This window comes from Amblyomma americanum, chromosome 10 (assembly GCF_052857255.1).
Source record: "Amblyomma americanum isolate KBUSLIRL-KWMA chromosome 10, ASM5285725v1, whole genome shotgun sequence".
In the NCBI taxonomy this organism is placed as follows: Eukaryota; Metazoa; Arthropoda; class Arachnida; order Ixodida; family Ixodidae; genus Amblyomma; species Amblyomma americanum.
The window spans coordinates 133,009,644-133,034,022 of NC_135506.1; the positions used below are offsets into that span (position 1 = coordinate 133,009,644).

Genomic DNA, 24,379 nt, shown 5'->3' on the forward strand with positions numbered 1-24,379 from the left:
TGCCCTTTGTCAGCGCACCCCTGATGCAATTTCCGTCCCTTGTTGACCTTTCAAAAAAATAAATAAGCAAAAATATAACACCTGCACAAGTATTGAATTCTATTCTCTTTTGATTCAAAGTACTTGAACATTAATAAAATGTCGTTACGCTCTTTTCATGGACGCCAGCCCTATCAACCCTCCAGGTACGTCATCTGTGGCTTCGAAATTTTTCTTTCTAGCCATATATATAACTTGGCGTCCACTTTCCTAACAAGTTGCTTGGTCTGCACATGTAACGAACAGTACCACCTATGCGAGGCACTCTTGGCTACCTCCGTAGAAGTTTGCGCCTCGCTCTTGCCGCTGTTAAAACGTTATATCACATTTGTTCCACCTAAGCTTGAATACGCATGCTGACTTTGCGCCATAATGTTAAAACAGCGCTAAGCAACAAGGACAAAGAAAGAAGAAAGTTGCTTATATATAATTGGTTTTTGTGGAAAGGAAATGGCGCAGTATCTGTCTCATATATATTTGGACAAAAAGTTGCTTAGCGCTGTTTTAACATTATGGAGCATTTCCAACTCGCCCAATCTGCCGTTCTTCTGACTTTGCACCCCTCATGAATTTAACCTTTGCAATTTAACCTTTATGTTTTCACAGTTCTCTCATGACTCCAGCGTAACTGCTCTCAAACCTCAAGCACACCTCACATATCTCGAATTATGATGTTGCAACTTTACGCTTCTCATTTTCACATATCTTATCATTCATGACTTGATGTTTCAGTCATCTTGCCAGTTCATCGCTTATCAAGCCGCATTAAAGCCCTCTGCCGTTTTCCAGCACAGACTACAGCTCATCTTCGCTCGTTCTTCGTCAAAACTGCTCGGCACTGGAGCAGTCTTCCAGTCGACTCTGTGCGCCGAAACTCATCTCAATTTAAGGCCGCCATCGAATCAATCATCGAAAGATGAGCCAGCGCGTCACTCATGTCATACTCCATTCACAGGGCATTTGAGGTACCGATAATAAATAAATCATGCAATCATGGTGAACCAGGCTGCTCTAGGTGAACCTTGTATACACAGTACAAGTTATGTGCCTTACCTTACAATAATGATGTTGCTACGGTAGGCATCACAAGGTTATGTCAAGGTAATCTGGAGGCACAGAATCGAAGATTGAGTTTTGCATGGACTCGAGCTTCCGCTGTAAATCAAGACATATCTTTCCTTTGCTGTAATTCACTGAAGCGGAGTATTATTTCATGGGACGCAAAACACGCGCCTATATTCTTAAAGAAGCACCGCATTGGAACGTGTTTGCTCCAGTCCTTTCGGCTCTGGCGGTGTCAGTTCACACCACAACACGAGTATTCTACTCGCGCCTTAGTAACGAAAAGAAATGCCATTAATTTTTATTTCAATAGTTCCTCCGGGATCCCTGTTGCTTTGGCATCGCAGTTCACGCATTTTCATCGAGCTGAGCGGTCTAAAGAAGAACCGGCGTCATGGTATACCAAATTTGTAGGCTTGTATTTGACTAATCATTCTACCTTTCGCGTTCAGATTTTTTAATAATTTGTCAAACGCCTATCGAAGCTCACATCCCCGTCGTAAATATTATTGAGTGCGTAGACGCTTCGCTTGAACACATTTTTGACATGTGTGATTTTGACACCATCAGGGCTCTACGGTTGCTAGCGGTAGCCATTGAGCTATGATGGTTATCTTTGTGGAAGAGAGCCTGCTAGCATTTTGCGGATGCGCATATGCTAATGAGCTTTTCGGACTGCTGACATAAGTGCGTACTGCAGCAAATAAACAGATCTTAAATTTCGCTCTCGGTGAACTGGAAAATGGAAATTTTTTGCCCCGAACGTTGCGATCGAGCGTGGAAATGACAATGCGGATGTCGGCGAACAACAATAGGAGCAAAGGAATAGCGAGCATAAATGCACTCCGGACCTTGCGCTTTTAATGTTTTTTTTTCTACCGCTCTTCTCCTCCTGTGAGCTGCAAGAACCGAGCGGGGTATTCAAACTGCAACTCGCGCACCGCTGCTCGTGCAGCACGTTTGCCGCACTCTCGACGCTGGGATCAATGCAGCGTGTTTGGCTATGCTTTCTTGAGAAAGCGTATTTGGTATGCTCATAAACAGCTCCTGCTTTCTCCCCGACCGAGACATATCCGCGACGCATAAGCCTACGAATGAGAGGGAATTTCTGGTCAACTGTAGAGAACAGCATTTGGTCAAGATACAGATAAGGTGTATTATGTGCCAGTTTATAAACTATTCTATAGTAAACATATGGCTTGAAAACAATCGCAACTCAGATGCATTTTGCCTCGCACAAGCGTAGAACTTAGATGTGCCGAGCTTCGCACTGAGCGTTACGGAAGCGATTCATGAAACTCGAAAGAGGAAGGCGTTACAGATCTGGGGAAAGCCTTCATCTTGTCCACAGTCAACTTCCAGAAAGGCTATGCAAGTTTTGAACATGTGTGTGGTTGACGTGACATACACAAGCTGAAGCACAAGCCTCTCAGCAAAAAGAACGAGCAGGTATGATACAAAACGCAAGGTAAACCGGATTCAGCGGCGTCTTTTGTGACATCTGCAAGATCCATCTGTGCCTTACTAAGCAAAAAAGCTTCTTTAGAGTTGTGCAGACTGCAAAATAAGAAATTTTTGGTGAATTTATTTGTCGTCAGTTGTGGTAACCAACGCTGTCCCTTTCGCATTTTACACCCAATGAGCGCTCAAGTACGATTTTGACACCATACATGTAAATCAATAAATACTTGCACCACGAGTTTAATATTTTACTGCGTGGCTATGGGGTCTCGGTTATTGTAAAAAGGCGGAGCAAAAAAAAACAACCTACCACTAAAATAAAAATCCTGGGCCGAAAGGGCCAAGCTTCAACGCCAAGCTTCCCAGACTTTGCGCTCGACAATCTCCGATTTCTACAAAACAATTCATGCAAACTTATAGCAACGTGCTCAATTTAAGCCTCAAATATTTTTGTTGAAAAAAATTTATTCTTGAGGTGGCTCAGTAATCGATAAAAAAAATCCAAATTGTTGAAAACACTCCACAATTTTTTATGTGATTTCCACAGACTCTGGCTTTCGATAGGATTCAGATCATGTATTTTCCTACTGTATAAATATTTTTTTAGAACTTAAATAAAGGGTAAAATTATTCTATATTGAACTTTAAAATAAATCATATTTCTGCTGGAAATAAGGAAATGGCTATCTTGCTTCCCTAGATGTCTATTACTTATGAAAAATGTAATAGCTGATGAAACTGAATACGTAGAAGTGAAATAAAATACTCAAGTTGCAGTAAAGAGCCTTTGGACCATACACAGAGTTTTATTTCACCTGACATGGTCCAAGTAAAAATAAAAATAGCACAGCATAGCACAGTCGACAATGTGACGAGGAGAAATCTGCAGTTCTCGTTCCTAATTTAAGTTTCCAGTGAACGCAGGCATCATAACATTGTGTAGTAGACAGACATGCATGGGAAAAGATTTTTTTTCGCCCTGGTAGATGGAAGTGAGATTGATATTCAGTGTTTTCATGCCGAACTCAGCCATTGCTGTCAGAGCCATGACAGACATTCAGAAGGCACGAGATGGAGGTGGCGCTGGGCGTCGAAGCCGCGGTGAGTTTCGTAACTCGAGAGCGAGGCACCTTCGAGCGATCGGGCCGCGTCACAGCAGGTCTCGCGTTACCCGAGGCTGTGATAAGACTTCCCTCCGTCACGTGCACTGCGAGGCGCGCGCTCTCCGAGATCTTATTCGGACAAAAATAAAGGACGGGCATTACGGTTGCCGTGGCGGCTGGTCGTTACTTCCTTCTGGCCCACGCGAGAGAGCGCCATTAAGAGCGTTAGCTCTTGTTACCTACGCTTGTAAAGGACGCGTCTGTCCGCCATCAAGGTCTAATCGACCATTACAGTTACCGCGTGAGCACAGTATGCAGTATAAGAACAGTTAATGCCTTGCGCCTTACTTAATACGGCTACATTCTATCCTTCGTACGGGCGTTACAGGGAAGACTAATTTTCAAAAAATAGCATTTTTGAGTGTAAAAAGTGTGGCTTTTGCGGCATGGTATTGCCAGCGTTTCCGGACACCAGAAAATCGGTGAATCATCTGAACTAGCAAGCTGGTTAGCAAATTTTCAATAATTGACTTTTAACTATTAGAATGAGGCACCTTGTTGCAATTAGAGATTTGTAGCTTGCTGACTTTGCATAGTGACTTAAATTTTCTGCTGCTCTCTTTTCTCCTTCATTTTTTATCCCCTTTCCCCTTTCCACCGCCATCATCATCATCAGACTGACTACGCCCACCGCAGAGCAAAGGCATCTCCAATCTCTCTCCAATCAACCCTATCTTCTGCCAGCTGCGCCCACCGTAGTCCCGCAAACTTCTTAATCTCATCCACTCACCTAACTGTCTGCCGCCCTCTGCAAAGCTTGCCTTCTCTTGCCCCCCGTGCAGGATAGCAAACTGGTTATTCTTCCGGTTACCATCCCTGCATTTCCTTTTCCTGCTCCTTGTAGCCGGACGTTAGTATCCGCCATATCAAGTTTTAGAATTTAGAAAACGCGATTACCCTTGCCGCTGTGGCTCGACAAAGTTAGGCTTTTTCGACTAGTTACGTGTACTGCAGGGTAGCTTTGTCTGCTTGCTTTGGAAAGCGCATGTATTTTCACACGACGCAGCCAAATTTTGTCGAGCCACAGAGGCAAGAGTAAACTGTTTTTAGCACATTTAACAATTTTTATCGTCTTTAGTAACGACCGGCTACAGACCTCTGATCGCAAAAACTCTGATAGTTACAAAGTTAATTACTGAAAATTATTTTAGCACCTTACTCGTTAAGATGATTCAGCGGTTTTCTGGTGTCCACTGATCCTGGCAATACCACACCGCAAGAGCCATATTTTTGCCTAAGAAATTCTCTGTTTGAAAATTAGTTTTCCTTGTAACAACCGGTAAATGTTCCAGTATAGCGGTCATCGAAGTAGGACGCATCCGGGACCACCATTTTCATTAAATTTTGGGCCCACCCGTTGGACGCAGTTGTAGCGGTCAATTGTAGCGGTAGCTGATCTATTTTGTGATAAATATTGCAGCAGGTCTGTATTTTTTGATGCCTTCTGCTACTCAGTGTTTGTAATTGATGTTAGCGTACTCTGCCACCAATGTCTGCTGCCGCTTTGTAAACGGCTCCAGGGCCCCAGTCAAGTTGTAGGCAGCAACTTTTAGCCCTGGAGACCGTCCATTTTTCTGGTGAATAAAGAATTGAATTGAAGAAAAAATGAGGATGAAGTTTGCGCGACCTGCCTCGGGCAAACCAGAAGCTGGGGCTCGTGCAAGAGGGGACGATTTCGGCAATTGGCCTAGCCAGCCACGTCAACCGTCGACTCCGCCGGCTCACCAGCCGCGGCTACCGGGACATCAAATAAATGTGGTTCACCGTACCACATTCTGGTGACACCGGACGACAGCCCCGACGCACGCAATGCCGCTCCCACCGGCTCACAGCTCCTGCCCGTCCTGTCGCGCCACTTGGCCTTGCCGCTGCACGCCCCTTGTTCGCACCAGGCTTTCGGCAGCTTTTAATCGCCATGTACGCACCTCCCATCACATCCAGTGAGCTCATTCAGCCGTATCACCACCCCTTCCTTCCTCGGCTGCCCGGCCTGCCCGCGTTTTATGCCAGGGACCCCGTTTTGTGGCTGGCGCTGCTGGACTCGCACTTTCATGTCCACAACGTGTCCAGCCAGCTGCTGCGCTATCAGCATGCCAGCCGCGAACTACCACCCGGTCTCCTGGCACAGTGCGGTTGCCGCCTCCCGGTCCCGACATATACGCCGATTTCACGAAGGGTTTGACGGCATATTTTGGCTTGGAGCTCCCGCCGACTCTCTGCGCTCCTGTTCCGGACTTGGAAGCTGCGGCGTCACTCGACTCACCACCCCTGGCCGCATTTCCTACCCGAGCGGTTTCGGTTTTCTCTTCGCCAGCTTATGCACAGGAGCCGCTCCCCACACCAGAGTGTCGACTATTGCCGCCACCGAATGAGCTCTCACGCATGGTTCGGCAAGTGCCACGCAAGGACGCGCCAGTCTCTTGCCAACCTTCTCAACCAGCTGCCTCAAACTACACCCCGATCTCTCTCAAGTTTGCTTCACCGGTCTCTATGGACGGCCATCCACCTGTGGCCTCCCATTCCACGGCGCCTCCTGCCCACCCCTCCTTCCCAGCTGTGCCGCCTGCCCTTCGGCCATCGCCAGCAGCACCCACTCTCGACCCGGGCCCGGATTCTCTTCTAGTCCCACGTTCGCCTGCTCCCTCAAGCCCGACCACAGTGAGCACAACTGTCATTCCTGCCGCGAGGCCCGCATGCACGCCACGCGAGGGCCTTGTCGCACCTCACGCGCCACCCGCAACGCCTGCCACACATCCCTGTCTACCTGGCGCTTTCACCAATGCCTGTGCCTCCGCGACACGTGAGACAGCCCTACCATATGCTTGCCATTCCGACAACTACGCCCTGGACTTGCTTCATGTGCCCCCAGCCACCCGTCCCACTGCCACAGTGAGCTCGGTTTTGCATCAAGCCGCCCCTCCCCGTCGACCACTTCGACCACTCCCCTACGCGGCAACCCAAAGCCCACGCAGCAGACCTCCAGCCCAGTATCGTGTGCAGTCGATTCTCCGCCGCCAACGGCTGAGGCATTCCCTCCTCTTCTACGGCTGCGGTCTCTGCACGCCATCCCTTCGTCTGCACCCGCTGGACCGGCGCAAAGCCCGTATCGCCCGTAACTCCCGCCGCGGGTGCATTTTCTGAAAAGTCATTTTCCGGCCTGCTTCAAGGAAACTAGCGGCCCCACCAGTATACCTTCCGACTGCGGCACGCCTAGCTCGCCTCCTTTTCCTCGACTTCTCCCGCCTGTTCCTCACGTCATCATCCTCATCCTTTGGCTCCACTCGCCCTTTGCGCAGCAGCCAGGCTCGACCGCCTGAGTTTGTTTCACCCACCCAGCGGCCTTCATGAACCTAACCTGGTCCTAGACTTGATTCACCTGTACAAACTTGTACATACGGTTTTTTTTTCCTTTAACGCGCACCGCGCTAGGGGGGGGGGGGGGGAACATCTGTAGCGGCGCTGGCAACGCCAGCGGCGCTGATGAAGAGGAAGTTGGCGCGACCTGCCTCGCGCAAACCAGAAGCTGGCGCTCGTGCAAGAGGGAACGATTTCGGCAACTGGCCTAGCCAGCAATGTCAACGGCCGACTTCGCCGGCTCACCAACCGCGGCTACCGGGACATCAAATAAATGTGGTTCACCCTATCACACTGTATGTTCGTAGTGGTGTCAAATGATTGGCATGCTCAGCAGGGTGAAATTACTAATCGAGATGAAGCCCAAGATATGTATGGGTTCGCACCGACGACATTTCCGGACCCAAACTGTGCATTCTGAGGACCTTCAGACGATCATTAAGGCTGAACCGTTTGTCGCAGGGGGTTCCGGATGGTGTTATATAATTTGTAGTCTTGTGATGCACACGTTTATAAAAATTATTGACTGATGTTATGAGGTAATATGCCGGATATAGCGAAGGTCGCTGTAAATCGCCATTATAGTGCAAAATGCATGAGGTATATGGCGCTGGTTTTGCCATAGAAGGGATGTTTCGATTTGGCCCTTTGCACTTCTGCTCAGCACACTTATGTAAACACTTGACGCTCATGTAGCTAACGCTCTTAAGTCGAACACTGAGGCAGTGTTGGCGGACAATTTTTTTTTCTGCACTTGGCTGCCTGGCGCAATAGCGGGCCCGTTCGAAAGTTGCGAAAATAATCTCACTTATCACATGCCACCCACCGAATGTCATGCAATACCTGCCGCATCTGGAGCCCTAAAGGTGCATGATTGCGAGTGAGGCCAAACTGTAGCAGTTATCTGCCCATGAATGTGCCTTGCCATGTGTAGCGCGCTGCGGTGAAGAAGCGTTGAGACGACGCTACTTGCGGCGGGAGAGCTAAACTTCTAATTTTTTTTCGCTTCAAACAACAATTACCTGCAGTGGAAATTCAACAATTAAAGGCAATAAACTGTTCCACTAAACGAGCCATCGTTTGTGTTTTTGTTGGACGACATCAGGGTGAAATAACCGGGTATTTTGCTTCAAAACGCAAATGTTCTGCAACTTCAGTATTCTGGTTCGTCAGCTGTAAAATTTTTTATTGATAATGGACATCTAGGAAAGTAAGGCGGCCATTTCTTTGTTTCAGAGAGCAAGTTGGTGTTTTTTTCTTAAATTTCAAATTGGCAGAATTTTCACAATTTATTTAAACTGTAAAAATATTTATACCGCCAAGAAATAAATTACCTGGAATATATCAAAATCCACATTCTCTGCATGTGTCATTTAAAACATTTAGGAGTTTTCTGAACATTTAAATTATAGAGCGGTGTCCGATTTCACGCCTTTTCGAACGTTGAAACGGAACTCACGTCACGAATACATTTTTTCAGCAAAATATTTCAGGCTTAGATTACCCCTGTTGGGATAATTTCCTATTATTCTTTTTTACGAATCAGAGATGGTAGAGCGCAATGTCTGGGACGACTGATGTGGAATGACCCCATTACAATGTGTCGTAGTGCGTGCTTAATAAAAAAAATTCTACAATAAGAGGCACGCGGTTCTTCGGCTGTCCTCATCTATTGCTTTCGAAATAGGCATGCACGAGAAAGCGACGACACGACTGTGGCAATGCGCAGTAGCGAAATGGCAAGTAGTGGCGCCAGATGTGCTTCAATTTTGCCTCCTTTTCAGCGATCTTCTGGATTATCTGCGCTCTGTTTACTGTAACACCTACATATATGCCATCAGTCGACATAGCCTGTCAATGTAGCTCGACTTTTTTCAAGTTTTTTACAAAAGCGATTTTGCCAAAGGTTTGCGCACTAGGTATAATTTGCGTATATGCCGACGTAGCTTGTCCGTACAGCTCTCTGTTGAATCTCAATTTTTTTCATAGCAAAGCCAAAGATGATTTTACAAATCGGGCTGAGCCCAGTTCTCTTCAACCTTGCTCTTATCGGCCTGGCCGACGTATTGCCACAATCTGCTCAGATCTCGGTATATGCAGACGACATCTGTATTTGGGCATCAGGGGTGACCCGTCCTCAAGTTCGTGCAAGACTTCAAAAAGCGGCATCGATATTGACATCTTATCTTCGCTTGGAAGCCTTGAAAATTTCGACCGAAAAGTGTTCTCTTGTGGCGTTCACACGCAAAATAATGTCACGTTACACCATTCGCATCAATGGCGAAGCCATTCCCTATGAGAGAAGCCACAGATTCCTTGGTGTTGTCATCGACAGGAACCTCTCGTGGAGTCCACATATCTACGACATGAGAGAGACTAATTTCGATTGTCCACGTCCTCTCCTTCCTCGGGGGAAAGTCCTGGGGGGCATCAGTGCGCTCGATGCTACAACTGTACCGTTCCCTATTTCTGGGCTACCTGCGGTACAGTCTTCCGATATTCAGTTCCATTAGAAAAACAAGTATCAAGACTCTTCCAAGTGTGCAAGCGCAAGCTCTCCGTATCTGTCTTGAACTGACCAAATGTGCATCAACAGCAGCAACTGTTCTTGTGGCCCGGGAACATCCTGTTACTACATACATTGCTGTTGACACCATGAGAACACATATTCGGCACCTCACGCGGGTTCCCTGTCATCACCTCGCAACACTCCCAATAATTAGGCCGCGTACTGCATTCGCCAAAGTCATTGAAGCCCATCGCGCATATCATCCATCGCAGTTCACCCCTGCGTCAAGACCGTGCTCACCCTTATTGAGTCTTCATGAACCACGGGTTCACCTCTATATTCCTGGCATTACAAAGAAAGCTGGTGTATCACTGCCCGCTCTCAAACAACTGACATTGAATCACCTGCATTCTTACCACCGTCACTGCATACATGTTTACACAGATGGATCAGTTCACTCGACCAGTTCTGCGGGGTCAGTGGCGATACCGGCCAGATCCATCTTCATGAAAGTGAAGACGACCTATCCAACATCTTCAACTGGTGCGGAACTCGCAGCCTTAGGGGCTGCGGTAGAGTTCATCAGTCAAGAACCTCCACATGACTGGACGGTTTTCACCGACTCTAAAACAGCCCTTCAAGCCCTGCACGCTGCACTACGCCGCGGGTCGCAGGAGCAACTTGTTGCTGAGATCCGTCTACTGTACCACCGCACCGTTTCCAAAGGTCATGACATCATTTTTCAATGGCTGCCAGGACACCGTGGTAATAACGGTAATCACCAGGCCGATGCGGCTGCGCGTTCTGCTCACAACGACAGACTTCCAGTGAGGATCCCAATATCGTGACCTGACGCTGCATGCGGGCTTCGCCCTTTGGCGCTGGAGCTCACACTTTCAGCGTGGAACACGGGAGAGTTTTGCAACCTCCGCCTCAAGGCACTGGACCCTGAACTGCGCCTTCGTCTTCCACGTAACTTAGAACGCCGCGACGCAACACTGTTATGCCGTTTATGGATCGGTGTTGCATTTACCAATTACTATGCTTTCCGGATGGGGATGGCCGACAGCCCTGCCTGTGAGAGCTGTGGTTGTGAGGAGACCATCGCTCATCTTCTCTGTTAGTGCCCTGCATTTGCAAGTGCAAGACATGCACTGTGTTGTGCCCTGGACCGCCTCGATCCTCACCCATTAACAGAGCAAAAGATCCTCGGTCCATGGCCACAGCAGTCGACTGCCTTCAAGGCATACAAGGAACTCTTTGCCTACCTGAGAGCGACTGGATTGAGTGACAAACTGTGACAGCGTTGTGCGTGTGTGTGTTAGGCCTTTTTTCCTTTCTCTCTTCCTCTTTTTAGTCCCCTAATCCCTCTTCCCCAGTGCAGGGTAGCCAACCGGAACCCCTTTCTGGTTAACATCCCTGCCTTTCCCTCCTCCTCTTTATCTATCTATCTATCTATCTATCTATCTATCTATCTATCTATCTATCTATCTATCTATCTATCTATCTATCTATCTATCTATCTATCTATCTATCTATCTATCTATCTATCTATCTATCTATCTATCTATCTATCTATCTATCTATCTATCTATCTATCTATCTATCTATCTATCTATCTATCTATCTATCTATCTATCTATCTATCTATCTATCTATCTATCTATCTATCTATCTATCTATCTATCTATCTATCTATCTATCTATCTATCTATCTATCTATCTATCTATCTATCTATCTATCTATCTATCTATCTATCTATCTATCTATCTATCTATCTATCTGTCTGTCTGTCTGTCTGTCTGTCTGTCTGTCTGTCTGTCTGTCTGTCTGTCTGTCTGTCTGTCTGTCTGTCTGTCTGTCTGTCTGTCTGTCTGTCTGTCTGTCTGTCTATCTATCTATCTATCTATCTATCTATCTATCTATCTATCTATCTATCTATCTACCTGTCTGTCTGTCTGTCTGTCTGTCTGTCTGTCTGTCTGTCTGTCTGTCTGTCTGTCTGTCTGTCTGTCTGTCTGTCTATCTATCTATCTATCTATCTATCTATCTATCTATCTATCTATCTATCTGTCTGTCTATCTATCTATCTATCTATCTATCTATCTATCTATCTATCTATCTATCTATCTATCTATCTATCTATCTATCTGTCTGTCTGTCTGTCTGTCTGTCTGTCTGTCTGTCTGCTGTCTGTCTGTCTGTCTGTCTGTCTGTCTGTCTGTCTGTCTGTCTGTCTGTCTGTCTGTCTGTCTGTCTGTCTGTCTGTCTGTCTGTCTGTCTATCTATCTATCTATCTATCTATCTATCTATCTATCTATCTATCTATCTATCTATCTATCTATCTATCTATCTATCTATCTATCTATCTATCTATCTATCTATCTATCTATCTATCTATCTATCTATCTATCTATCTATCTATCTATCTATCTATCTATCTATCTATCTATCTATCTATCTATCTATCTATCTATCTATCTATCTATCTATCTATCTATCTATCTATCTATCTATCTATCTATCTATCTATCTATCTATCTATCTATCTATCTACAAATTGGGCACAGACATGTGCACGCAAACGAAGCACGTGCTGTCCAGCCCGGCGTCCTTGTCAGACAGCCTAAGCTGTTTCACCGCTTTCAAAACCTGGTCACGTGTTTTTCGGAACTTGAATTTTACAATGACGTTAGCTTCGGTGAAATTTCATATGGGCACCCGCAGACAGACTTCAATATCGGCTGCTTTGATTGGTTCCTAGACTACACTTAGAGGCGATGAGTGGGGGGGGGGGGGGGGGGGTAGAGAGGGAACATTTTCATTTCCGAGATTTTCAACGCGTTAGGCTGAATATTGCAGCTTTTCGAATATTGTTCGAGAGGGACGACCTGCTGTTCAAATACCTTGTTCTCGTTTTTAAGTGTCAATGTTTTAACTAGCGCAAGCATACTTAACGAGTGATATTTTGTTTCAGTTGTGATGATGGGGGATTTTTATGGCGCAAGGGCATCTGCGGCCATAAAGCGCCATGGCACAAGGTGCTTTCAAACTACTTAAGGTGGGGTCACTAACCCATTTGCCCGAGAATTTCACACCAAAGAAGTCGAGCACCATTCAAGGGGAATGCTTGTACCCATTGTATCACCGGTGAGTACCTGGTAGCACTAGGGCTAGAACCCCGCACATCTCGCATCCGGGGCGGTTTCTCGGACACAAGGCCGCCGTTGCGGTCTTTGTTTCAGTTCTGCTTGCATGTCTGGACTGCCACCTCTACATAAATCTGTGGACACAGGTACTTGAGTTTCTCTCGACGGAAGGCTCCTAATTTTCACTATCACTTAAAAAACAACACGGTTACTACTGAATCGATTGTTCATTCGCTATGGCCCTGGAAGCGTTACCCTAAGTTGTACTTGAGATGGCATGACAATGTTGTCTTCCATCTACGAAGACAGCGCATGTGCGTCTCCAGGATGCGTGCATACCTTTACAGAAGGCACATTCTTGCAGACCTGCTTGGTCTTCTGTACGTTCGCCAAGTCACAGTAGACCACGGAAGGGTTTGTCATCTTCAGAAGCCGCGTCATTTCCCCTGCGAAGCACACAACAAGAGAGTCTGAGTGCAGTGCAGGACTTCAAGCAGCGCACTCGTAGTTTGTACTAAAGGCTACCGCTGAAGATTCTTGGCACTGTGTTCTTTGGAGACGCTAGTTGTTAGCTGTTTTTTTATCCAACTGTTCATCTGTCAGCGAAAGCGCTTAACCTCTGAACCGCTCCTTCGAGCGGTTGCCTAGTTACTCAGGCATATTCTTAAAGCTGCACGCACAACAAGGACGCTGTACGAGGACTTTGGACGGATATCTTACCGCAAGAAAAGACGTCAGCGCTTTCCGATCAAATTGCCTAATAAGCAACGTTAGATGTCCTACCGGCTTATTAGTGAAGAATATCCTATTGCCCTTAGAACTGTTAAAACAACCTTTCTAAACAACGCCCTGTGCTCGGTGCTAATTAGTTACCGGACAAAATCTCCGAATTCAGTGAATAATAAAAAACGTCGTGTAAAGCGTCATTTAAAAAACGTCGGCAATGAAATAGACAACACGAACTAAATGCGAACTCACGATGTTTTTTATTAGAGGCGCAATAATTGCTTATGTTACACACGTACATGTTTACTTCTTGTGTCCGGCATTGACCATGATGATGCACTTGTCACATAAACCCCGTATCTGCTCTTGATTAGGTCTATGTTAGTTTCTGTCAAGGCAACCGGAAGTCCAGAACAAAGTGTTCGGGATCTGCTGCAAAAAATCAAACGGGATAAGATGAATGGAAAAGGTGTTGCTAATTCTGGTTTCAGCCTTCGTGGACCGCAGAATTATACTAAGCCCGTATCAACCCGGTTTCCGGCCACGGTTTTCGATATGGAATGCACATGCTGCTCTTGAGAGCAGAATTCTCCTTGCTCGTCGTCAACACCTGGTCGCGGCTTTGGTTACATTAGACGTCGCCAAAGCTTACGACAGTTTAAACACTCCATTCTAATACATTGGTTACAGTCTCTTCAGTTTCCAGTATATATATTTGCTTGGATATCTGCATTTTGTTATAACAGGGAATTCTTTTGCGCCCATAATGGTGGTCATTCAGAGAGGTACAAACAAACGAGAGGTGTACCGCAAGGGGCGGTTCTTTCTCCTACGCTGTTTAATATTCTGTTAAGCTGAATCGCTTTCCATCGCCCTGTACGCACTTACGTCTATGCGGACGACATTGCGTTCTTTGACGGCATTGTTCGGCATGCGCGGCGGCTTGAGAGACGGTTGTAAATTCACAGGAATCGGGGTGGTAAGGGAGTATGGTGTTCATGATGGGAGGTGGCTCCCGGCCGTAGAGAAGAAAGTATGGGTAAAAACCAGTAGTTGCTTGCGTTGCAGAATTGTAAGCGTGGTAACGAATGGTAAAATGCGGTCCTAGTTTGAGTGATCGGATGAAATGTACTTGGCCATCATGTTGTCGAGGGTCCGGTTAAACCGCTCGGTCATGCTGTTCGTCTGGGGATGGTATGAAGGTGTTGTACGGTGAACGATGTTACACTCGCGAAGAAGGGCCTCCAAGACGCCTTACAAGAAGACGCGGCCTCGATAGCTGAGCAATTCTTGAGGCGCACCGTGGCAAAGAATGATGTTCTGAAGTATGTATGAAACTTGCGGCGTCGGAGGTCGTTGCGACTGGTAACGGGGAAGTATCCGCATAGCTCGTGAGATGTTCTATAGCGACAATGATTCTACGGTGCCCTGCGCAAGTGTTAGGAAGACAGCGATAAAGGTCGGTGCCGATACGGTCGAAAGACCGGGCAGGACAAGGTAAAGGTTGCAGAGGAGCAGGTGAGAGCTGTGGTGGATACTTGCGACGCTCACATTCCAAGCAAGAGCGGACGTACTGACGGACAAAACGGTACATGCCTCGCCAATAATACCTAAGACATAGGCAGGTATAAAAGTTTTAAGCAGACCGGCATGAGCGCATATCAGGTCGTCGTTATAACTGCCACAAATGGCGGAGCGGAGAAGCCGTGGAATCATGAGCAGTCAATTGCGACCATCTGGTATGTAATTGCGACGGTACAGCAGCTGGCCACGCACGACAAAGTGATGGGCTTGACGACAGAGGGCTCTAGAGGCGGGGGAGGGGGGGAGCGCTGAGCGGATGGCTAAGACATCTAGAAAAGAAGCTATCCAAGGATCCTTGTGCTACTCAGAAGCCATATCAGTGGTATTAAGAGAAGGTGCGAGGCCGGAAATAGAGGATTGGTCAGAATCAGAGGACCAAGGGCAGAGTGACAGGCCGTCAGCATCGGAGTGTTTATGTCCGAGACGGTAAATGCTCTGACTTTCATAATCTTGCAAACGGTCAGCCCAATGAGCGAGGCGGCAGGAAAGATCCTTGAGTGAAGACAGCCAGCAAAGGGCATGGTGATCTGTTATGACAGTGAACGGGCGCTCATATAAGTAAACGGCGAAATTTTGTGATCGCTCATATAATCGCCAAACATTCCTTTTCGCGTGACTTAATAATTAATCTCCGCTTTTGCGAATGCCCGGCCTGCAACGGCGTCCTCAGCAACGACGTACTCATTGAAGCCAGGTTTCCCCTGAGCAAGAACGTCAGCCAGACCGATGCCGCTGGCATCCGTGTGGAGTTTTGTAGGGGCGGTAGGGTCGAAATGGCGCAAGATCGGAGGGGAGGTGAGAAGATGGCGCAGCGTTTGAAAAGCTTCGTCGCATGCAGTGGACCAGGCCAGTAATTTGTGGCCGCCGACAAGGAGTTGTGTCAGTGGGGCGATAACGGCAGCAAAATTCTTGACAAACCGACGAAAGTAGGGGCAAAGTATAATAAAGCTTCTCAGTTCTTTCAGGGAAGTAAACATCGGGAAATCAGCAACTGCTGGGGGCTTGGCAGGGTCCGGGAGGACACCATTCTTGGACATGACGTGGCCTAAGACAGTCAGCTGTCGGGAGCAAAAGCCGCATTTCTTAAAATAAGCTGCAGGCCAGCGTCGCTGAAACATCGAAGGACGCTCTCAAGACGAAGGTGATGAGACAGAAAATCCCGGGAGAAAACTACATCGTACAAGTAGCAGAGGCATGTCCGCCATTTCAGCCCGCGTAGGATGTTGTCCATCATGCGCTCAAAAGCTGCAGGCGCACTGCAGAGACCGAAGGGCATCACATTAAATTCATACAACACATCAGGCGGGGTAAAAGCTGCTTTATGGCGATTAGATACTGCCATCGGCACCTGCCAGTACCCAGAGTGCCGATCCAATGAAGAAAAGTACTCCGCTTCCTGCAGGCAAACAAGCGCGTCATCTACACGAGGCAGGGGGTAGACGTCTTTCCGAGTAACTTTGTTGAGCCGGCGGTAGTCTGCGCAGAATCTAATGGAACCGTCCTTTTTCTTAACGAGCGCAACCGGAGAAGCCCAAGGGCTAGTAGAGTGCTGGATCACTCCATGGTGTGGCATGTCGCTCAACTGTTCATCAGTGATGCGGCGCTCAGCGGAGGAGACGCGATAAGGATGGTGGCGAAAGGGTCCATGTATTTCAGTGTCGATATGTTGGCGAACCGCTGTTGCACGACCCAAGTTGTCTTAATGAGAATCGAAGGACGCGCGGAGGCGCTGAAGCAAGGCGACAAGTTGGGTGTGTTGGAGAGGTGGCAGAGCGGCACAGACAGAATGGGCAAGCCAGTCGAGTAGGGTCTGGTCGGCTACCTGGATGGAAGGAGTGAGGGCGTTGATTTCACGCGCGGCAGGGTCATCTAGAACAGGAGAAGCGTCGTCTAGATCGATGACATCAACCGTACCAAGCAATTCTCCCCGAAGTGATAGGCAACGGGTTCGCAACATACAGGGTGCTACAACTACCAGAAATTGTGTGTATAGCATGCGGGAGCATGACAGATTTGCGTTGTGCAGAAAGGGGTGAGGGTTAATAAAGGGCAGTAGTGTCAGCACAAGTAAGGTGCACAAGAACAGTTGGGAAAGCTGGCATGGCGGTGTCATCAGCGGCGAGGGTATGCCCGGCGGTAGCAGGGGAGGCGTCCACAAGAGCATCACACAGCGGCGACAGATCAATTTGAGCCCGTGCACAGTCGATGATGGGCCTGATGCGCGGACAAAAGTCCCACCCGAGGATGATGTCGTGACAGGAGCGGGAAAGAACGAAGAGCTCAATAGAGTAGAAGAGTCCTTGAATGATGATGCGAGCGTTTCACGCTGCGAGAAGTCGAATAGGGACAGTGCTAGCGGTTCGAAGGGAAATTTCAGAAATCGGCGTAGTTACTTTTTTTTTAGTTTGCGGCAGAAGTTGCGACTAATGATGGACACGACAGCACCAGTGTCAATAAGCGCATGATTAGACACACCTTCAGCCAGCACTTCAATAACGTTCACAGGGGTGGTAATAGGGCTTGAGACGGTCGTGACGGCGCAGTTCTTTGCCTCCGGAACTGCGGCGCCTAGTTTTACGATTGTATGGGTGGTGACCGGCGGAGCATAGGAGAGACCGAACGGCGGCGAGGAGACGGCAACCGGTGTGTTTGGTGGTAGGAGTCGGAACTTCTTTCCTTGCGCAGTAGCCTTTTCTTTCTTGGCCCTGACATTCAATTCCTTCAGCACAGACTCGGCCACTCTTCTCAAGATTTCTGTAGGGAAGCCCGCACCAGAAAGGCGATTGGCCTGCGTCATGACACTAGCGGAGACAGTGTGGCAGCAACTTCCTTTTACAGCGTTTCAAAAACAAGCCTTAGCAATACTTCGCTTTACTAATTTAGAGTATTTAGAGTCCTACGGCAAGAGTCCTTTTTGAGTTCTAGGTGAGTACATCCCGCACATATGGCTTTCTCCTGAGAAGGTTAGTAGGAAGTCTAAAAAGACGGATGGAGTTATGTGCGGCTAATTTGTGAGTGAATTTTAAATGGGGTGAACACTGCCTAAAGGCACTCATGATGTGTTCTACTACCAGTTGGTAGGAGTCGTTATGTCCGCTTTTTAAAAGCACTAGAAAATCATCTACGTATATTACAATTCGCACAACACTCGCGTCGTCCAAAACTCTTAAAAGCGAGCGGTCACACTTTGCGAAGAAAATGTTACAACAATCTCTGAAGGGAATGCAGTTTATGATAGGCAGCGAAGCGTTGGAAGTGGTAAGGAGGGACAGCAACTTAGGGCACGTAATAAGCGGCGGCCTGTATCACGAGTGTGAAATATCTAGGAGAATAGGAATGGGGTGGGATGCATTTGGCAGCACGTCTGATGTCATCAATAGCAGCTCACCCCTCAAGCAGAAAATATACAAGAACTGTATCGTTCCAGGGCTCAGTTATAAGACATAAGCATGGAAGTTAAAGAAAAGGATAGAAATTCTTTGCAGGGCAGCGCAGCCAGCTGTGCAAAAGAAAATGACAGGTGCAGCAGGATGCGTCAGGGAACGCAAATTAGTCAAAAATATCGTAATATAAATCACGAACAAGAGATGGGCACGGCCAGGGCATCTGGTATGAAGAGAAAATAACTGATAATTTCTAACAATTGTAGAAAGGATTCCAAGAAAGGGTGAGCAGCTGTAAGTGGCAGATATTCAGGTGGGCTCATCAGATTAGTAAGTGCGCGGTGACAAAGAGACTACAGATGGCACGGGACAGGGTTAGTTGCACACAAATGGGAAAGGCCTTTGCAGTCAAACCCGCCGCTGCGGCTCAGGGGTTAGGGCGCTCGGCTACTGATCCGGAGTTCCGGGGTTCGTACCCGACCACGGCGACCACGTTTCGGTGGAGGCGAAACGCTAAAGCCCCCGTGCGCTGTGCCATGTCAGTGAACGTTATGAATCCCCAGGTGGTCGAAATTATTCCGGGGCTCTCCACTACGGCACCTCTTTCTTCCTTTCTTTTTTCAGTCCCTCATTTATCCCTTCCTTTAAGGCGTGATTCAGGTGTCCACCGATATGTGAGACAGATACTGCGCAATTTCCTTTCCTCAAAAACAAATTTTCGTTTTCATTTCCTTTGCACTCGATGTAGTTAAGCTTGTTATGATCATTACGGTGGTAGTGCGGTGTTCAAAAGTTTCTGCGCACTGTTAGACAAAAATGTACTAAACGTAAAAATGTACTCAACTTCTGCTTGGGATCTGAGAAGATCAAAATCACACAAAAAAGAAGAAAAGGGTCTAGCCATTAACAGAAATTGCATCTGGCACTTGCATGGCCAGAATACAATAACATGTCTGGTGGGTACTTATGGGGCACCATATAGATTAAAAAAGCTATTTCGCGCCAAGGTAGAATTGCTAGCTTGCAATGCTCGTTTTTCATATGACTTAATGAATCGCAATGTTTTCTTGTAACCACTTAGCGGGCGAGTATGCTTAAGCTCTGCCACAAAACAAAGGTGTTCAACATATATAAGATGTGCCTTATGACGGCCACATGTATGAATTATTCCCGTTAGTCGATGTGTTTACTATTACAGATGTATGCGTGCTCAGTGCTCTCCTAAAACCCAAATGTGCATTGAAATATAATCCTGCATCTTTTCTAAGCTACATATTTCTAGTGAAGTAATCCAAGTGCTTCACTGTACAATTATAACAGTTATTATTAGCGCCTTCTTGGTGCATGAATCATGGCAAAGATAGGTTACCGTGTCGTATACCTACCCCAAGAGCTCAAACAACAACCACTGCAGCAATTCAAACAGAGGTGTATTTCATGTATCAAAGAAAGCGCTAAAATATTTCATTATCAATTATTTTCAGAGATTGTGTAGCGGCCACACACTTCGCAACTCCCACGCACTCAGTTCGGTGCTCACAGAGAGCTCCTGAATGCGGCCGGGGGTGTGAAAAGAGCGGACAATTAAAGTTTGAGCCACTGCCGAGTGCGCGATCGCGGCAGGGGCCTGACGACCGCGTAGCTGGTCTTCTTTTTCTGGCGCTTAGTAGCGGCCCCACGTGTCAAGGCAATAGCATCAAGAAGTGTTCTGGTTTTTCTCTTGTTGTTGACGTGATCATGTGTGTTCTTTTGCGTAGAAATTTGTTCGCAATATGTACTCACATATTTGTATTGATTACACTGTATCGTTGATTGCCCGTAAGGTATGGCCCGTATTTATTATGTGTAACTCTCTTGAAATGTGATCACCAGTTATTTCCATCTGTGTGGCAACATGTGCGGTTGGCCTTTCGAAGCTGCCATATGAGTATGACAAAAGTGTTTACTTGGTATTTGTGACAGCTTTGGCAAGTAGATTCCACGTAAACAAAAGATAGCACCATCGGCGTCATCGGAGCGGCTTCTTGGGCGTCGCCCTCACCGCAGGCGATTCGAATATTCGACTTCTCCTGTTGAAACCAAGCAAGTACCTGAAATTAATGTTGTATAAAATAATGTGGACGATCAAATTCGAGTAATCTACAAATTTGAGCTCGATAAATTTACCATTTAAGCGGAGAGAAACACTCTACGGCGCGCCTAAAATTGCGGGACGGTCGTGCATAAAGAACTCTTGGTGGTTTAGATTAATCCGGCACCTTCAACTACAGCACCTCTCTCTGTCCTTTCGTTTTTCACGCTCTCCTTGAAAACACGAAAATTTTTGCGGGGAAAGAAAGGTGCTTGAAATGTGTCTCTCTAGGTGGACGTCTCAAGCACGCTACGAGGGAGGAATGAAAGTGGAAGGGAAACAAGGATGAATGAAAGAGGCGGTCGCCGTGAAGGACTACTGATTAACCGCTTAAGTCTTCACTAGGCCGCGACAACGTTCTCCTGAATCCAAATAAGATTGTCAGTTCAACATTATGCTAGCTAATGTACGTGCATGCAAAGGAAAAAAAACGAAATTTGGTTTGCGTCGCTAAGAATTAGGAAATCAAAATCTCCCCATTTAGCGCTCATGTTTGTCGTGTCTCCTCCGTTGTCCCTGTCAAACTTCATGATGTTCTGTTTAAAATGACTTACCAACTCGCCCAAGCATCCGTTTCATCAAAAAATAAGCATGACCATTTTTTTACAGCTTTAATGTGTTCTATGAAATTGCAAATCGAAGACCTTCAAGCATCTCGTACGCCGAGAGACTAATAAACTTTTATCCCATAAATGTATTTTCCTATAGCGTATGAGAAAAAATTTAAAGGAGAGAAATGTTTGTAGATTAGCTGGATGTCGCACGTTCGCTCCGTCTTTTTCCTCGCGCAGTTTGCTGAATGTGAGGCAAATAACTTCATAGGAAAGTGCGGGCATGAGCACGCTGAATCGCTAAATAGACACACTAGGTTAATTTCGACGGCGTCTCCCGCGAGCGCGGCGTCCGTCGTCACCCAACAGTTTCGAAAGCGTTATAGGATCTTTACGGAAGTTAGGGGGTCCCCTGGAATGCCCTTTCGCACACTTGTTGCAATCACACACTTCTTCATCGTCCGTATTAGTTGGTGACGCAAATAAGTGGCCCAAGTTAGTAAATGTTCCTGTAATGCAATTCGCCTACTGTGCGGTGTGAGGCGCTAGTGGAAGGTATTCATTTATCGCAATGAGCGAACGTTCCTCAGTGGAGTTGATGTAGAGGTATTTAATTCAATTAAATTCAATTCCATTTATTTCCCAGAAAATTCTGGCTCGCTGCATGGACTAAAAGCTGTAGGTATATAGCTTGACGAGGCCCAGGCAGCCGTTACAAGAAACAGGGGCAGACTAAGTACAAAATCGTTACATCCACAGAAAAAAAAAGCGCAGATTCAGTTGAAAATCTTTACATACACAAAATAAAGAAGAGAACACATAGTCAGGTTACAGTTTTCACAAAAACAAGACAGTCAAAAAGCACAAAACCATCATTAATGAAAATACGGAAGTGCGAAAAACAAATTTGCAAAAACATACAAGAAAATAGCTGTACTTGGACGCGAAGAAGTCAGGAATTATTTCTGAGGAAATAATTCGCGCAATGCTTTCTAAGTAGGGTTATTTATACATTTATATTGTAAAGGTGTTTTTTCGAACTGCAGGTCAATGGGCGTTGGTCGGAGGACGGCCCGACGAACACACTCACAGGAGTCACTCGAGAATCACAGCTGCACTTCGTCTGCCTCTTCTCTGCGCTGCTCGAACTCCTGCTAGTCGGTCCCATTACCGTTACTTCCTCGCCAAAAAAGGAGTCATCCTGGCGACTTACGGGGAGGAAAGCATGGGCGGATCATACAGAGGCTTGAGGCGCTCGACGTGCACAGTTTCGCGCCCCCGGCGACGGTGGCCCGCAGCGGGGGCGAGCGCCTCAACGATGTAATTCACGGGAGAAGTTTGTTGCACCACGCGGTAAGGTCCGTGTTAACGAGAAAGCAGTTCGGTGGCGAGGGCAGGAGCGGAGGAAGGCACCCAGAGCCAAACAAGGGCGCCAGATGGGTATGACGCGGGAGGGTCGGAGGAATCCCAACGGTGCTTCTGATGCCGTTGGAGCTGTGTAGTGAAAGAGCGGGCAAGTTGCCGGCATTCTTCGGCATACAGGTGAGCGTCGGAAAGTGATGTGGTCTCGGAAGGCTCAGGCAACACCCTCTCAATGCTAAGGCCTCTCCACCGGCCGCGTGACGTCACGCCAAGGGACCGTGCAGGCCCCGCGCTCCGCGATTTCAGCGCGCCGCGCCCGTCTGCACTATTCGGGTACTGCCGTACGTAGCTGCCTTATAAGTGATTCCTTCATTTTCATTTTTGTCGTTGCTGCAGAAAAGAAATTCGCTAGTTTGTGCGCGCCTTAGGCTATCATTTTATCTGCTTTATATATTTTTTTTATTGCAGAACACCTTATTGTCAAGAAAGTTCGAGCTGCTAATACAGTTTTTTATAATAAACAATTTAGCATACGGCCGCCAATTTCGCATTATTGGTCATTATAATAAAAAATTGATTAGTTAATTTCAATTAATCATCTAATTATTAGGTTCTATCACGTACATGATGTCTGCCGTGCGGTAAAATCCATCCGCACAGACCGCACATGCGTATATCTAGTTGTTAAAGTAGAAGTTCGTGAACATTGAAAAAAAAAACACCGTCTACTGCGCATTGTGTTAGTTTTATTCTGTATTGTGTTTTGCTTAAAGCTTTCACACACAGCAATAATGACACTCACAATAATGTTGCGCTGTTGAGTATTTGTACAGCTAATCTGACCCTTACAATAAAAAACGACGAGACACCAGCAATGAAGTGTGCGCAAAGCATTTTTATTGCTTGGGAATAAAACTTACTTCTTCTTAAGCGTTGCTGCTTTCCGGGCTGCGGCCTTCTGCTGCGCATTGTCTTGTATGGCATCATTTCTTAGTTTGCAAAAGTTGTTTAGAACAACGTTGGTTGCAACGCGTACTACCAAGCGCAGGAGAGTTTGTGCAGTGTGGCCATTTTCACATGTCTCAATGTCGTGTTCGTCCAGGAGGGAAATCGTCTGTGAAATCACGACACCACGTTGATTTCTACAGGAGAGAAAATCTTCCGCGGTTGCTCCAAAAGACAACTTCTCTGCAACTAGTTTAGTCATCAGTACCATGTGAACTGTGCATGGCTGGGGAAACTTCAGCCCTCCTCTCGACAGGTTAGCTATCATGGCAGTATTTTCCGCTTCGATCTCTCGATTTTCAATCACCAATGTGCTGAAGCAAGCAGAACATGAAAGCTTCTTTAAAGCAGCATGAGCAGCGTATCCTGCAATGTAGACAATAGCATCCATGTCAGAGTGGGCGTGTGTAATATCGTCGTCGCTGACAGCCACAGAAAAGTTGCATGGGACAAGATCCTCACTTACGTCTTCAAACTCTGTTTCCTCGCGTGGAAATGTCAAAAGTTTTTGAAGACGAAGCTTCTTCTCACATTCGTAGAGCTGACGCACGGAAATGTGGTACTGTGATCCTGCCAGCTGGCGGTAACGGCCGAACCGGTCTTCTAGCGCATCCGTCTGAAATTTGCCCAGCAGTACGTACTTGAAGTGAAGTTCTTCTAAGCAGTAGCGCGAGAGTTCTACCAGAGAATAGCATGTCAGTCGCAAAGCACTGTGAGTCTCTTTCGTCAGCGAGCCACTGGTGATGTTTATTCTTGCCCAAGCGTCCAACCAGTCCACAACGCCGCTCAGGAAAGCTAACTGTGTGTCATCAACAGACCTTACAGGGTCTTGCATGCTGTCCCTTAGCCTCTGGCCTTTGCAAGGGGTCTTAACATTGACTATTTGCCACCATGTGAGG

General features: G+C 46.9%; 1 protein-coding gene across 1 annotated transcript in view; it reads right to left on the reverse strand.

Moving 5' to 3' along the window:
* LOC144106427 (uncharacterized) overlaps window positions 1-24,379 on the reverse strand; it is a 306,858-nt gene that overhangs the window by 181,943 nt on the left and 100,536 nt on the right. Inside the window, exon 4 of the mRNA XM_077639237.1 lies at window positions 13,078-13,184. Coding sequence (XP_077495363.1) covers window positions 13,078-13,184 — 107 coding nt within the window. The remainder of the gene's footprint in view (window positions 1-13,077; window positions 13,185-24,379) is intronic.